Raw genomic sequence first — 15119 nt, 5'->3', positions numbered from 1 at the left:
GCGCGCTGCGGGCTATGCTTTTGTCCGCATTCTTATCGATCCATTTTCATTTATTCCATGGGGAATTAAGTTGTTTTTTGCGTTGACGTCGGTTTCTTACCGATATCTCGCTTCTTCTTCTTCTGTTCTACCTTCCCTCGGGAAAAAATACATCTGTACATGTACATCTATCTAAAGCGGTCAATCAATTCGCGTTTACTGTCTAACTTGAACGAACGAGTCAGTTTGAAGAGCTCCCCCCATAGCCGTAGAAAATGTAAAGGCGAAAAGCTTTTGCGGGCTATATGTATATAAGTATGTTCACAGCAAGTACATACATTAGAGGATTCACAGATAATTAATCAGTTGGTTCTTGGCGATAGATGAGATACCTAGGTTATTCTGCTGTAACATTAATGTGATGCTAGCGCTAGCTTTTGCAGTTACTTAACCTACACAAATAGTTGGGCGGGTAGGCGCTAGGTCTCGAGCAGGAATACAGAGTGAGGGTGGAAGGAGGAAGATGAGGGGAAGCCAATATGATTAAGTGAGAAGCGAATAAATAGACGTTGTTGACGGAACAGATATTAACACTCCCGTCCATAGGTAGAGGACATGAATGATAAAATACCTAGATACGGGGTGCCACGTTGGATGAAACAAAGTCGTCTCTGCTCCAGAACACGAACATACAAAGGCAACCGTTAAGGAGCAGAACGAATATCCAAGTTATTCACCACTTGAAGCCCATATAGAAGGATCAACAGCAGCTGAATTGCTACCGACTACCTGATCTATTCTATAGAGTAAAGACACGCAGTGGATGATGGTACTTCTGCCAACGAGGTCAGAGGAAAAGGAATTCTCTGGTACGACATTAAAACAATGGTATGGTAATTTGGTTTGTAGGAGTCACACTGCTGCCTGACATCTAGAAACTCACTAGCAAGTTTAGAGCCGCAGAGCATCGAACACCACATTTGAGCACAAAAAGCAAGAGATCGAGGCAGGAGGGTCTGGGGTTTTGGGAAGTTAAATGGTCTGTGTAGAGGGCAAGCGAGAAAAAAAAACAGAAATCTTGAGTAGTAGGGCAAAGGGGGTAAAAGGGACACAGATGGGAGAACCGGAGCATCAGCCAGGCCAGTTGCGCATTAGGAAAAACATTAGGAACAAAAAGGGTAAAAGGAGAATCAAAACCGAAACCCCATCCTTTATCACTTTGGCTCCACAATGCCGGAAAAGCAATGCGCCTTTGTGTTTTATTCTTGCTCTAGTTCCATGCGCTGGCAGCCTCTCCTCTCGATCTCTCATCCGTTCTGGGACGCGAATTCACAATTGCCTCTTATCTACTCAGCGGGCTTCTCGCCCTCGGCGGCAGGAGCCTCCTCCTTCTTCTCGGCGGGGGCAGGAGCGCTCTGCTCAGGAGCGGGCTCGGCCTCAGACGAGGTCCAGAGGGTCTAGAATATCGGTCAGTACTCGCGGGCGAAATCACACCCAATAACCCTTTGGAACTTACCAGGTTGTCTCTGAGAAGCTGCATGATGAGGGTGGAGTCCTTGTAGCTCTCCTCGCTCAGGGTGTCAAGCTCTGCAGACCGTCAGCACGAGTAATCCACAACACGCGGTTTCTAGAGTATGGTACGCACCAGCAATGGCATCGTCGAAAGCAAGCTTGGCAAGGTGGCAAGCCTGGTCGGGAGAGTTAAGGATTTCATAGTAGAAGACGGAGAAGTTGAGAGCAAGGCCGAGACGGATGGGGTGGGTCGGGGCAAGGTCGGTCTGGGCGACCTCAGTCGCGTTCTTGTAAGCCTCAAGAGAAGCATCGGCCGAGGCCTTGCGGCGCTCGCCCACGGCGAACTCAGCCAGGTAACGGTGGTAGTCTCCCTTCCTATACAAGTAATGACGGTCAGACATGCGGCAACGGTGACACGAAACGCTACGGAGACCCACATCTTGTGGTAGAACACCTTGGACTCGCCGGTCTGGGCGGAGGGGATCAGGTGCTTGTCGAGGACGTCGAGGATGTCCTCACAGATCTTGGCAAGCTCGGTCTCGATCTTCTGGCGGTAGTCCTTGATCAGGGCAACCTGAGCCTCGTTGCCTTTCGACTCCTCCTTCTGCTCGATCGAGGTGACGATTCTCCAGGACGCACGGCGGGCGCCGATGACGTTCTTGTAGGCGACAGAAAGGAGATTCCGCTCCTCAACGGAGAGCTCTTGGTCGGAAGAGGCAACCACCTTCATGTTCTCCACCATTTCTGTCCCCTGGTCAACACTTGTTGTTCCTGGCGCCCATGTCAAGAGGTGGTAGGTACGGACCTTCATAGCGCTCGGCCTGCTCGGCCAGCTTGGCGAGGTAGACAGCATCTTCGTGACCCATTGTGACGGAAGTTTCTACGATCAGCAGTGTTAGCACAGGATGGCTCGATCAGTAGATGGCAGGCCAGAGATCAGGTGTGGTGTTGGGCGCCGAGATATCAACCCCGGATGGTCGAGAGGGGTAATGGTTAGGGGATAGGGTGCGGAACAGCCTCCAAATGCAGACGATGCAAGTGGACAACGCCTGAGCGACTCTGATAGAAGACACATGCAGTCGAAGATGATGCATATTGCAGCTATATGTCCGTATTGATTGGGGTGCATGCCACGCTGCCTTCCCTCAACACGCCGACCGCATCCTCACCCGCCAGATGTCGCCCAGAACACTGGATAGGAAACCAGGACCTTGCATGCTGCATGCACAGAGTGATGCGATCCACGAGGATGGCATGGTGAAGGCAGAATACATGGTGTCGCCAGCCGCAGGGGGAGTGTCTGCTGTACAGGGTGGAGAAGGGGGGGAGGGGGAGAGGGAGATTGGGGGACTCACCTGAATGGGAGAACGTGTAGAAGAGAGGTTGTGGAGAGAAGAGACGGTAGAGAGCTCTAGGGAAGAATTGCAGGAAATGGGCAGGACGCGAGAAGTAGAAGGAGATGGGAGAGGGTAAAGGGGGATGGAGGATGTGGTTGGCAGGAGTGGAAGTCTGGGATGAGATGGGGTTGGTTTGGTGCTGGTGTTGGGTGTGGGAAAAGGAAGAAGCCGATCTTGGACGGGTGGAGGAGGAGACGACGGAGCAGCGGGCGCAAGTGGGCGCCGGCGGGCGGTGGATGGCAGCCGGCGCGACGAAGCTGTGAGGCTGCGACACTCCTTTTCCTCTGTTCCCAGCGGCTGCTTCAGCACTGCTGGGCCTTGCCAGCGGAGTCCCTTTTTTTCGATTCCTGGTCGGATGTGATCTGTATACATGCTGCTCGCCGTGCTGGACATGGCCATGGACGGGCAGCCGTGACGAGTCGTCGTCCACTTCTGTGTGGTTCTGTGGGCCGGGCATCGCGCTGCCCCCTCTTGACCGCCAACCAGCACCCGATCCTCTCCTCGCCCGGAGATGATGTCCTGCTCATACCGCGTTCCGTGGTTCCCTCTCCGCGCGCCTGAGATAGCGGGCAATCAGGGGTTTGGGCTGGTGTTCTTAACTTATCTATATACATTTCTTATACACTTCTTCTCTCTCTACGCCCGTATCGTAGGGCGATGTAGACCAGCACACTCTGTACTCACTAGCGCCGCGATGCAACAGGACCCCCAAGGGCGATCTTCGCGCTGTCACTCGGGCTGGCGTGGCTCAGGCAGCATCCTGCTTATGTAACCCGTCTCCTCCGGGCCTGCTGAGCCTGCCCTGTCACATGACCTCTCGCTGCCTACTCCGGCCTGTAGACGTCACTCGAGAAGCACCTGATCCTGGTCGACTCAGCCCCCTTCCGTCGTTTATCTTCCATCAATTCGCCCTCTTCCTTCTGTATCAATCTACGCATCCTGCCTTCTTCTTCCACAACCCTAGTATCCCTGCACCCATCTCCTTTGCACTTTTCCCGTACACGCAATGTTCCGCCAGAGCATCGCTCGACCCCTCGTCCGCGCCAACAGCCCCGCGATCAGCCGCTCTTTCTCGGTCGCAGCAGTCAGAATGGGCGCAGGCGACACTGGCGCTCCCAAGGTGCACGGCTACAAGGCTGAGTATGTGCAGCTATGTTACACCCATTGAGCTTTTAGGAACTCTTTGGGTGGTTTGATGACATCACCTGGAAACTCTGCTAACGACTGTACTCCAGTGACTCATTCAGCCGCCGTGAGGCTGCTCAGGAGAGCATGTACATTCACGAGAAGGAAACCGAGAAGTATGAACATTCCCCTGTCCATTGACCCCTTTGACATGCACGCTGACGTCATTTCTCCAGGCTCAAGGCGCTGAAGGCCAAGATTGAGGAGCAGCGCAAGCACCTGGCAGAGCTCGACAAGCACATGTACGTACTCTCCTGGGGGAGAAACTGTCCAAGCCGCCAAATTGGGGCTCAATTGCTAACCGCTTGTCCGACAGTGACGAGCTCACTCGCAGCCAAGGTGGAGAGAAGAACTAAATGCACTACTAACTGATCGACCTTACACTCCGCTCTTTTACCTCCACGAGATACCGAATAATTCGAATGGATGTGATTGATATGACGTACACGGCATTGGTGGCATGACGAAATGAAGGAAGGCAGGAACGGCGGGTACCATTTGGTTGGGAGGTCAACTGGGGCTTCCAAGTTCACCTTTCAGTGGACCACAGCAGATGAAAAGGTCAAGCAGACCTAATTCTCCACTCCTGAAGAAAATAGTGAGGGCGAAACCTTGCAACATCTCCTCTCACCCGCTAGGAGTCAGATGCGTCTGGGGTCTAGCTATAGCATGAGTCGCAGCATCTAATAGTAAAACATTGTTGTGATCAAGATGGCCACCGGCCACCCAAATGCTCTTCAAAGATCAAGTAAACTAGCAAGGGCCATAGGCGACCGCTTCTTGCAACCTTTTAACGCAATTAGGCTATTACTAAAAAAAAATGCTACATTCTGTAGACGCAAGCCTAGCTACCTAAGTTAGATCTAAATTAGATATCCTTTTTCACGACCTCACCGCTTACACAATGCCGGTCAACTGTCTGTACAGTGCGCTTGTCTTGTTTAACAGTCTTCCGCTATGGATAATGGGTAGATAGTAACCTACTCAATTGCTTGGATTCGATTAATCAATCAATCAATCTACACAACATGAAATTCCGATTATATCTTCGGCCTTTTTCTTCCTCCCTCTGTTGTGCATTGCGCATTAGGAGCTTCCAACAGCTTCCAGGGAAAAAAAAGTCCATGGCGGCCTCTCGACTCATTTTGTCTGTTTTCTGACCCTCGTCGTCGGTTCAATTGTTTGTTTACTGCTACGACTATTTAGTACAGTACATACAGTACATAGTCTTCTCCCTATCCGATGAAGAAGACTAAGACTATCCATCCCACAAGGTGATGCTCAGTTCGGGCTATATTTCTAGAAACTCCTTTTATTTCTTCTTCTTCTTCTTCTTCTTTTGACAGGAATAGAGATCCATTCTTATATATACATGACCTGGTTCTTGCTTTGAACTTTAACACTGGTACTTCATTGAGTGAAGTCATTTGAAGGAAATGATGGTATGTACATACCTCCGCTGACATGGTTTCTGCCTGCTTTGGCAGAAGTACTGTACTTTATTCCTTTTACCAGGGGGACTAAGCCTGAGGCAAACGAGCGTGGACTTAGATGCCTTGCCTAGAGCTACTTTAAGGTGTCAAATGTCTATATTCAGCCCTCAAGTCAGCGGTCAACCGACTGTCCTTTATTGCGGACGAGCAATTTACCCAGTTCATCCCTGATCGAGTCTAACTATCTACCTACCTGGGTACCTTGGGCCAGTTTATTTCAGACCCCTTGCCACCCCTTACAAAAGGTTCCAATTAGGATTGCTGCCTTGCTAGGTACTAGTCAGTTGCCTAAGTACGTCAGGCACTCACTGAGCGACAGGACTATATTACTCACACCTATTCTATGTCTGATCCATTAAGACGCCCATGCTTTCATCTCTTCTGCTTTACTATTATGAATGAGTACCAAACCAAATCAAAATAGAAACATTGCCTTTCATAGAACTATCTAACAAGCCATTTCTTGCTAGAGCCATGGTATCAATTCTTTTTGATCTCTCAACCAAACATCCAGCCATGTACCTAACCGGATCTCCCTCCGCAGCCTACCTAACTATCTACTTGCTTAAATTGCGTGAATCCGTTACTCAATCGATCCAGAAACGCAGGACGACAGCATAGCTGCCACAGTCGGATCGGATCGACCGTCTCGATATCCACGGTATTTTAAGGCCACCGAAGCAGGAGAAACCTCGAAGGGGGGAAGGAAGGAAGGTGCTGTACCATGGTCCCTTTCGATTCTATCACCTAACTCGAAAGAGCCGAGATGACATATAAAAAGCGGGCCCTATTCCCGTCGAATGCAGAGGAGGTCAGCCTAAGTCTGAGCATCACCCCAAAAAAGACTCTGCATCGGACGGAGCCTCAGATCATACTTAATAGCGACGATCACCTGCCCTTTTGAAGAAGATACCGCCAGCTGAGGTGCAGAGAGATCGAAGCACCCGTGATGCCTACCGGCAGGTACTAGCCACAAAAGGTCAGATAGACCATCAGGACAGATCGATTACAAGTGCGAGCGGTTTGTCGTGTCGTGATCTACCGATGTTGAGTGCCAAACAAACAAGTGGCTATCTCGAACTCTTTCCGACATTGGAGATTGAAACGGGCAAGCCTTTTGTGGCATCTGAGGGGGCCATGACAGGGTTTCGTTTGAGAACCATACGGATGACGCTCGAGGGATAGCACGAAACGGCGAGATGAACAGTACCTATGTTATTGTTCTTCGGGAGAGAACGAAATCATGGTATGGGAGAAAAAAAAGAAAAAGATGATAGGGGATAGGAGCTCCCTTTATATTCCTCAAAGAACGGTTTCATTGCAGCTTCCCCCTTTCCCTCCGGTAACCTTGATATCGATGAAAAGGAAGGCGAGAACCGTATATAAACATACAATCTTTCCCATGCCATTTTCAACGAGTCCTAGAACGTTCCTACCTACCTTCTAAACTCGGGAGCCGGCTACTCTATCACAGCTTCCAATCCAGCATACTTTATCGAACAAAAGCAACCCCGATACTGTTGATATATTCAACACTACCTGGTAAGTAACCGTTCTCTGCACTCTTAAATGCATGGTTATTACTGCTACTAACAGTTTAAGGGAGGGCAAAAGAAATCAAATCTTATAAAGTTGTCCCCATTCCCATTGCTTTAGCAGTATAATTTTCGTTTCTGGCTGAAAATTGATATGATCTAGGCTACTGCTATCGAGACCAATGCCACCTGCTACCACTCTTTCTCTAGGTATTCTGTCTCACCTTCCATCCTCATGACTTGACTTAACAGCCAGTGGTCTGGTTGAACTGGAAAGATCGAACCTCGTCATTGATACCACTGGAAAGTATGCTACAGTACGCCCAAAAGCATGGACTGCTCTTTCCCCTTCAATGATGCTCTACTAACTGCCCGTTAACCAACTTAGCTAGGTACCTTAGGCATCACTGTTAGGTAGGTAGGTAACATAGTGCCAGTACTAGTAGCCCTCGCGTTAAGTGGATGGATGGATTGATCAATACTTCCATCTAAACGTCTAGTAGCCCATACCACGCGGTCATGCAGTTGAGTGATAGAATGGATGCGGATCCAATGACTCCCTACCTGTATCTCGGTATCTGGATAGAGTGTTATATATACATTCAAGGCTATATGCTACATGTTTAAGTTCCCGTGTTTTGCTTAGTAATGAAAAGCGCCATCTCATGATGACCATACCATGGAGGTGCAATGCAGTCTTGTCAAGGGATTGACAGGGCGGTGCGTATCAAGGCAGTAGTTATGACTAACTAGCCCTAATTAACAACTTTATATCTATAGTTGAGAGAGAGAAGGGCTGCACCATGATGGGTCACAGACCCTAGATGGAGCCAAAAGCCAGCCCAGTTCAAGATATAGCAAAAGCGGCAAGGTGGGATGGCTTGGACAGTAGGTGCCGAAAGATATGGCAACCTACTGTACTCCTGATGAGTTATGCGTCTACTGCATCTACCTCACGTATACGAAATAACTACTAGTAGTATTGTTAGGTGCATTGGATACTGTATGTACTTAGTGCCTATCTACCCTATCTAGATATGCAGCCTGTCAATCCTCAGGCAATAGTAATCTCTATTATATCCAAGTCTGCAGCTAGCCAGCTAGATGGGTAGGTTAGGCAGGTAAGTATGTGGTCACCCGTGCAGCGAGAGGCTCGAAAATATATGGCAGCGGCCGCCCGCCTACATACATGTACATTATATACTGCCGCTTGTTTTTAGATAGACAGATAGACAGGTACTGCCATATATAAGTAGACAAGGTCCTTCGGTCTCTTTTTTTTGTTCTTTTGATTATCACAAAACGAAAAGTGGATTCTGGAAAGGGTCGGTTTTGGTTTTGGTTTTGTTCCTTTCATCGTATTATGCTGTAAGTGGCCCTTCTTTTCTTCATTCTGCTTGTAATCGTTTTTTTTTCAGAACATTTGGACTTTTCTCTGAGATAGAGCAAGTACTGCACCTACCTAGGGACAGTTACATATGGAACGTGCTATCATGCATGCATATCTGTAGATGTATGTACCTACCTACTTCACTACACATACTGGGCACGTCGGGATCCTTATCTTGCATTCTTCCTTTGCTTTTCTTTTTTTCTCTTTAGGTAAATACCCACGAACCTCAAAGTACAATGCTAATACACCCCAGAACAGACACGATACGACAGACATGACATGGATCAAGATCCTGCAGCCCAAATCATCCAATAATAATTTTCCTTGTTGAGAAGTCAAGTAAGCAAGCAAGCATCAAGCAAGCAAACTGCTGTACGCAACGGCCCGATGGATAGCAGCAGCGGCAGCGGAAAACGGGAGCCAGAGACCTACATTGTACATACATTAGTCTCAGTATCTGCATAAACAATAATGCATGCATGTATGTATGCATATACTGCTAGGTCCCTAATGCATGTACTTAGCTACCTAGGTAGGTGTCTTCCGAAGGACGGGATGGGATGCGCGGCCCCATGCTTAGGTTAGGTAGCTTTTAAGCATTGATTAGACTAGACCAGGATATAGGTACTGTACTGTACCTTCAAGGGTCGGATTGGTGGTTAGGTTAGGTGGGTTGGTCAGGTTTGCTGTCGTTTCCTTCTTTGGGCCAGAGCAGTCGATCTTGATTTATTCTTCAAAAGGAGTGGGTTTGGGGGTGTCGTGTGTGTTTCGTGTCTCTCCGTACTGCAGAGAGCATTTAGAAGATGATGAAGGAAAGAAGGGGAAGAAAGCGGATAGGAAAGAATCTCTCTCGCCCTGTAAAGAGATAAATGACAAATTCCGTTGAGTTGGTGTAGTACGGTACATGTTCACGTACATGTGGTCGACGGGGTCTCTCTCTCTTTGTTGCGACTTGCTGCGCCATGTCTTTCTGTCATTCGTCTATCAATACATTTTGCTGTCTTTTGATTTGATTGGGTTGACGGGTAGATATCCGATGTATGTGACGGTCAGGGGTTGGTCCTTGACGTTAGCAGGTAGTCTTCTTGAAAAGCAGAGCACCTGCAAGATAGTAACTTTGGGAGCTAGCATAATAATGGATGCAATTATTATTCAAGGACCAGGAAAGGAGGGTCGAAGGAAAGGGAAAAAGTGGTCGGGAATGTAAGTAAGGGAAGTCCCATCCGTCAGAGATAGATAAGAAGCGAGCAAATAGTGGATGGATCTATATGCATTAGAAGCCAGGATCCTATTAACTTTAGTTAATTTTAGTCATCATAATCGTCAGGGAAGAAGAAGAAAAAACGAGAACAGTACAGGGAAAATCTGAAAAAGAAAAAAAAAGCAAGTCCGTGTGACCTGGGCTTACATATCTTGCCTAACCTTGTCCCTGTCCACGCATGGATGATAGATGCATGAAGAAGCCCAATCCAATCAATTAACGACGCTCGCTTCCTGCTCCCCCGTTCTCTTTGCTTGCTTATATATCTACCCGCCATACCCATGTAGCTGAAGCTTAGCTGCCTATCTACCTAGGTAGATAGAAGATATATGGATCGAAAGAACCAATCTTCGCACCCCATTTTCCTATTTCCGTAAATCCAGAACCCTGCCCGTACAGAAGTACTTCCGTACTTGGCAGACACAACCCCGGGCGCTGGAGGGTCTCTCCGGGAGACAAAATTAAAAAGACCCAATCTAAACGGATAGATAGGTAGGCAATAGTGTAACCGCCGTGCCGCTGCAGAAAGGGATAGAGTAATTGAAAAGTACATAGGATGCACGCAACCGTAAACACAGGGATGGCCGCCGCAAGTCTACCCCAGTCGGGACAACACCAGACACAAATACCAAGTCTATATGCACTTAAATCATGTAAGCCACAACATAAATTTAAGAACTTTTTGCTTTTTTATTTTATTTTTAACATCCCTTCTTTTTTTCTCTTCACCAGTTGCTTGCTAACCAAGTCTGCCATCTATAACAGGTCCAATTGGAAATTCGAGAAAGACTACAGTGTCGCATGTGGGATCCCGAGCGGGATTTGCTAAGGGACCGCCAGTTATGTGACACGATAAATGCGACCAATGTTGAACAGGCAAGACAAATGATCACCCAAGCAGCAAAACACAAAATGAATTGTGGCTTCAAAAGTAATTGATGCTATGCCATGCTCCTGCGGGGGCCACCAATGCCCCAAATAAAACCACATAGAACAGTTGCCGATGGGATAAGCCAAAATATTTATGTTCAAGAAATGAAATATCGAAAACTTAAACAGAAGGCACACGCAGGTGCAACAAAAAGTCTAGCGGCATAAGGCCCAAGAGAAACGACTCGTAAAACCATGCGCATGTCATTCGTGAGAATGCGGGAAAAAGAAAATAAGACCTCTCCTGACGTAGAACAAAAGCTCCAGAGCCGGTACTACCAAAACCAAGCAAGACGCGCTCAGGGATATTTGGGGAAAACAGACATTGGCAGCTCCGTGAAGAATGCTTCTCCGCCCCCTTTTCCTTTCCGCCCCCCCAAACAGACTATGATGATAGGAAATATGGCACAAAGGCCACCGATATCTTCGGTCCACTCCGGTTCCCCAACGCCAAAACGTGCCATGCAAAATAGAATCGCGCCAAGGAGTGATAAAAAGACCATTGGCAGCATAAAAAGGAAAGTCGACTTCGGCCAATTTGAATCGAGGAATCAATGGGGATATGCAAAAGCATGAGGCATAAATGGTGAGATCCCCGCTCGTATACCACATTAGGAACGTCGTTCGCCAAGAACAAAGCGGCAGCAGCCTTAATGTCATATTAATACGCATTGACGTATGAGCGTTCTCTTGCCCTTGGACGACGGCCATTCCACCTGCCAAGCGGGTCATTATAAACAGGGATTTGTATTCCTCGGTTCGGTGGCGGCAGTCAGTTAGAGCAAAGGTTGCATCTCCAGCACGAATGATGCTGGTGAGATAACTCGCCGCAATAGAAACTGACTCGCAGATACGTATAATATCCGAAAGCAGCAATACAATCTAGTTCCAGAACGGAACAAATTTCCAGGCTAGTATCGCCACTGGCAGGCTCGTCTTTTCCAGTGGGCAGCGGTAAAGGGTTGTCGACTTTCCAGCATCTCGAGGTGAGCAACCGGAATAACCGTACATCTCGAGGCGTAATATCGTCCCGACGCGGCGAAATGATTCATCGAAATGCAAGTGAGATGTCTGCAAAAGTCGACGTTGAGGGATGGAAATGGTGTGGACTGCTTGTGTCAACCTGGTATAGATATGAATCTGCGACGCGCGGGGACGTCGTCGAATGTGAAAATTCGAAGCTTCAAAGGATCATCCATGGTTGTCCTGATATATGGCCAGACAGGCACGTCGAATGTCGGTCATGAGGCTCTGCACGTTCTCCCTCGCTCCTCGGATCCACAGACCAGGTTGAGTGTCACCAATTCCATCCCAGGACGCTGGGCCTGGGTTTACTTCTGGGACTTCTTCCTCGAAGTTTTGATCGCGAGCTCGCCCTTGGTCATGTTCCGTGTCAAGCCACCGATGTAATCCTGGAGGATTCTGTTCTCGGTCTCCAGCTTGTCATGGTCCGATTTCACCTCCTCGATGCGCTCCGCCAGCGCCTGCAGGGACGACTGGAGTGCCCTCGCCTGCCTAGTTGCGGGTTAGAACGAGGAGTCGAGCTGCAGTGTCACTATTCCTTCACTTACTCTTGCAGTGTTTGTCTGGCTTCCTTTCCCAGACGCTCCAGGTCCGCGGAATTGCGCCGTGGACTCATAGCACGGGCATCATCTGGTGGGAACTCCTCCTCCTCAATCTCGATCTCAGGGTGGTCCCGCGGAACTAGTATCGAAGCACTGGGCTTGCGACTTGCCATGCGGGGCCGGTCGGCCCGCGACCTACGTTCGGGCTCCGCGTCCGAGACGGACGAGGAGGACGAGGAGAGCGACGAAGTGTGTACGCGACCGTTGTCGGTGGGCTGCGGCATGGCCGGCACGGGAGAGGCGTCACTGGACGAAGAGGCCATTCCGCAGTGGCAATGCTTTCAGCTCGTGAGGGTCGTGCTGGATGGACGCCGACGAAAGTGGATTCAGGAGAACGGAGGGCGGGAGTCGTAACAAGACGCAGCAGAGAAGGCCTCGAATGGAATGCTTCGAGGGCAGAGAACGAGAGACGTAGGGTTAGGAAGAAGGGGGGCAAGGAAGGGGAGAAGCAGATGCGCAGAAGGGAAGAAGAGGGGAGGGGGGAGGGGAGAGATTTTGAACAAGGGAATAATGGATAGCGAGTCGGTACGGCGGTCAGCAGGGGCGGACAGCCGCAGAAAAAAGGGTATGGGGAGATGGTTCGTTCGTCTGCTTGGGCTTCCAACTGGGTCTGCGCGGGACTCGTGGCAGCAGCAGCCGGCGACGGGGACCTAGGGAAGCCAACGGACGTGAGGGATGCTAGCTCGCTTAGCTGGCTTAGCTTCTCGGAGGGTGAAGATCCTTATTACCCACCAGGGCTTCTTTACCCGACGCTTCTCTCTGGAAAGCTCTGTTGGGTTCTACGGTTCCTTGGGGAGGCTAGGTGCCTAGGTTCCTTACAACGTCAATTCGTACTGTGTGTGATCCTCTCGACGCCGGTATACGGAGCGATCAGCAGTCTGTACGACTGCCTAAGCCGGACACGAGCGGCGATCGAGGCTCAAAAGTGAAGATCAACGCCCAAGAGATGCTGCATCTCCGCCACTGGCTTCCTAGGAGTTTCCAGAAGCACAGGAATCGATGTCGACCTCCCAAGGCAGTGGGGTCGCCGTGTTGGTCTGACGGAGTACAGAGAAAACACTACTGCATGGATCAGGCGGCACTCCCACGCACATCTTCAGGGATAGGCCTGCCGTAGCGCCAGTGAGAGCGCGAGACGTTCCGTACGGTGTTCACGGCGGGGAAGATTCGGACAGGCCTGCGTCACTGCGTTGACTTTTTTTTTTTTTCTTCAAAGCTGTGACCCCAGGGCCGAAGCAGCAGCCGTCTCCACCAGCTGCGCATGGACGCCAGAGACCGGGCTGTCTCGATGCAGGACCTTCCGTTCCCACGGGTATGAGCGATAACTTAGTATGGCCTGCTAGAGTAAGCAGCACCAGTAGCCCTGCGCTATGAGCCATGGTGAGGATAAGAAGGTGAAACGCAACCGGGATGGGCAAGGGACGATCGTCCGCAAGCCCAAGTCTCTTGGCTGCTAACGGCCACAATCATCGTCATTTTCTAGTCCATCGCGGCAACGATGTCATTCCAGCAGTTTCGATGGAGGTAGATAGTATGCTGTGTACACAAATCTCTGTATGGCTTTTTTTTCCTGTTCTATCCTTCAGCTGTTCTATCCTTCAGTCACCTATTTTGATACTACAGCAATAATAGTTTAAAGCTAACCGACACTGCATATAAATACAGTATACGCGCACACACCAGTACGAGTATGGGTATACTACTGCATACCATGCCCATAGCATAATAATTGCTGTTCCCAGGCACCTGAGCACCTCCGTCGCTGTGGAGAGCATGAGACTGAACTTTGGAGAGTACTCGTGCTCGGCACGGATTGGATTTCCCAGTTTGCACATTGGCGGGCGCTATTCCGTCTCTCCGCCTCCGTACGGAGTACTCCGTGTCTGTCTCCAGAATTCGCGGGTGGATCCCTTGCTACAGCTTCCCTTCAATAGATTCTTCTACTACTGTATGCACCATGTACAGCACGTTCAGAGTACCGTGCTCGTTTGATATCGTCGCGTGTGCCCCGTACGCTTGCCTACCATCCCTGCATGTTCCAAGGGGGCTGGTTCCGGCGTCATGGCTGCAGTGGCGAAATGATGCCAAAATCGTTGGTCTGCTTATCGCTGGTGGACATGTCAAATTGTTAATTATATCATAGCTCGAGACCGTCGGCATGCTTACCCCTCCCTTGGGACCTGGAGCAAGATCTACCATCTCGATGACATGCCGTATGATGAATCATTTCCGACAAATACGATGGCGAATCTCATGTGGACTGGTGACAGCTCAGTGTCTGCCACGTCTGTTTCGCTACCTAAATTAACATCTACAACTCCGTACACGGTCCTTCGCAGGCGATCGGGATCTCTGAAATAGGTAACTCAACAGCCCTCGTTGCATGTGCAGCCAATATGCATTCTGTCGCTACACCACTCGAGAGAGCTTAAGTGTGCCCAGCAGGGCTAAGGGACGCCTTTCTTGGAAGACGTTGGCAGCTAAATTTCCGGAGACGGTTCCCCTGCAGTACGGAGCATAATATATAAGACTCTGCATTCGGTTTCATATCCGCTGCAAGTTTCAGATCATGGGAGATTCCCTTCACATAACAGATTTCCGAGAGGCATCCGTCGCATGCGTCAGATCTGTGCGCATGCCATCCTCGCAAGATGATAATATCAAACACAGATCCAACCCGATGGCGAGTGGGAAGTGAAAAACAGTTGATGCCAGCCAGTCGAATGCATTCCACCTAGCCCCGTGCCGTTCAGAATAATGATTAGCTCCTATCGTCCATGGATTCCGATTCTGCTCTCCCTGGAAGGCT

At 49.6% G+C, this 15119-nt stretch overlaps 5 protein-coding genes across 5 annotated transcripts; 3 read left to right on the top strand and 2 right to left on the bottom strand.

The window, feature by feature from the left end:
* Positions 1 to 1325: 1325 nt before the first annotated feature.
* On the bottom strand, positions 1326 to 3345 carry VTN00DRAFT_602 (uncharacterized protein; the record flags this gene model as incomplete). The annotated part of the gene is made up of 6 exons (XM_069432610.1): positions 1326 to 1436; positions 1496 to 1566; positions 1625 to 1866; positions 1929 to 2235; positions 2297 to 2371; positions 2847 to 3345. 6 exons carry the CDS (start codon positions 3343 to 3345, stop codon positions 1326 to 1328), a joined length of 1305 nt encoding a protein of 434 aa, XP_069291309.1.
* Positions 3346 to 3978: 633 nt separating this feature from the next.
* VTN00DRAFT_601 (uncharacterized protein) lies at positions 3979 to 4429 on the top strand (the record flags this gene model as incomplete). Its single annotated transcript, XM_069432599.1, has 4 exons — positions 3979 to 4028; positions 4124 to 4189; positions 4250 to 4315; positions 4390 to 4429. The coding sequence occupies 4 exons, from the start codon at positions 3979 to 3981 to the stop codon at positions 4427 to 4429; spliced, it is 222 nt and encodes a 73-aa protein (XP_069291308.1).
* A 6451-nt stretch (positions 4430 to 10880) lies between these two features.
* VTN00DRAFT_600 (uncharacterized protein) lies at positions 10881 to 11261 on the top strand (the record flags this gene model as incomplete). Its single annotated transcript, XM_069432588.1, has 1 exon — positions 10881 to 11261. The coding sequence occupies one exon, from the start codon at positions 10881 to 10883 to the stop codon at positions 11259 to 11261; it is 381 nt and encodes a 126-aa protein (XP_069291307.1).
* Positions 11262 to 11363: 102 nt separating this feature from the next.
* On the top strand, positions 11364 to 11932 carry VTN00DRAFT_599 (uncharacterized protein; the record flags this gene model as incomplete). Its single annotated transcript, XM_069432575.1, has 2 exons — positions 11364 to 11442; positions 11601 to 11932. The coding sequence occupies 2 exons, from the start codon at positions 11364 to 11366 to the stop codon at positions 11930 to 11932; spliced, it is 411 nt and encodes a 136-aa protein (XP_069291306.1).
* Positions 11933 to 12016: 84 nt separating this feature from the next.
* VTN00DRAFT_598 (uncharacterized protein) lies at positions 12017 to 12573 on the bottom strand (the record flags this gene model as incomplete). Its single annotated transcript, XM_069432564.1, has 2 exons — positions 12017 to 12200; positions 12257 to 12573. The coding sequence occupies 2 exons, from the start codon at positions 12571 to 12573 to the stop codon at positions 12017 to 12019; spliced, it is 501 nt and encodes a 166-aa protein (XP_069291305.1).
* Positions 12574 to 15119: the final 2546 nt, after the last annotated feature.

Source organism: Thermoascus crustaceus, assembly GCF_041956765.1.
Source record: "Thermoascus crustaceus strain CBS 181.67 unplaced genomic scaffold VTN00scaffold_1, whole genome shotgun sequence".
Taxonomy (NCBI): domain Eukaryota; kingdom Fungi; phylum Ascomycota; class Eurotiomycetes; order Eurotiales; family Thermoascaceae; genus Thermoascus; species Thermoascus crustaceus.
This window is presented reverse-complemented; position numbering and strand designations above follow the sequence as displayed.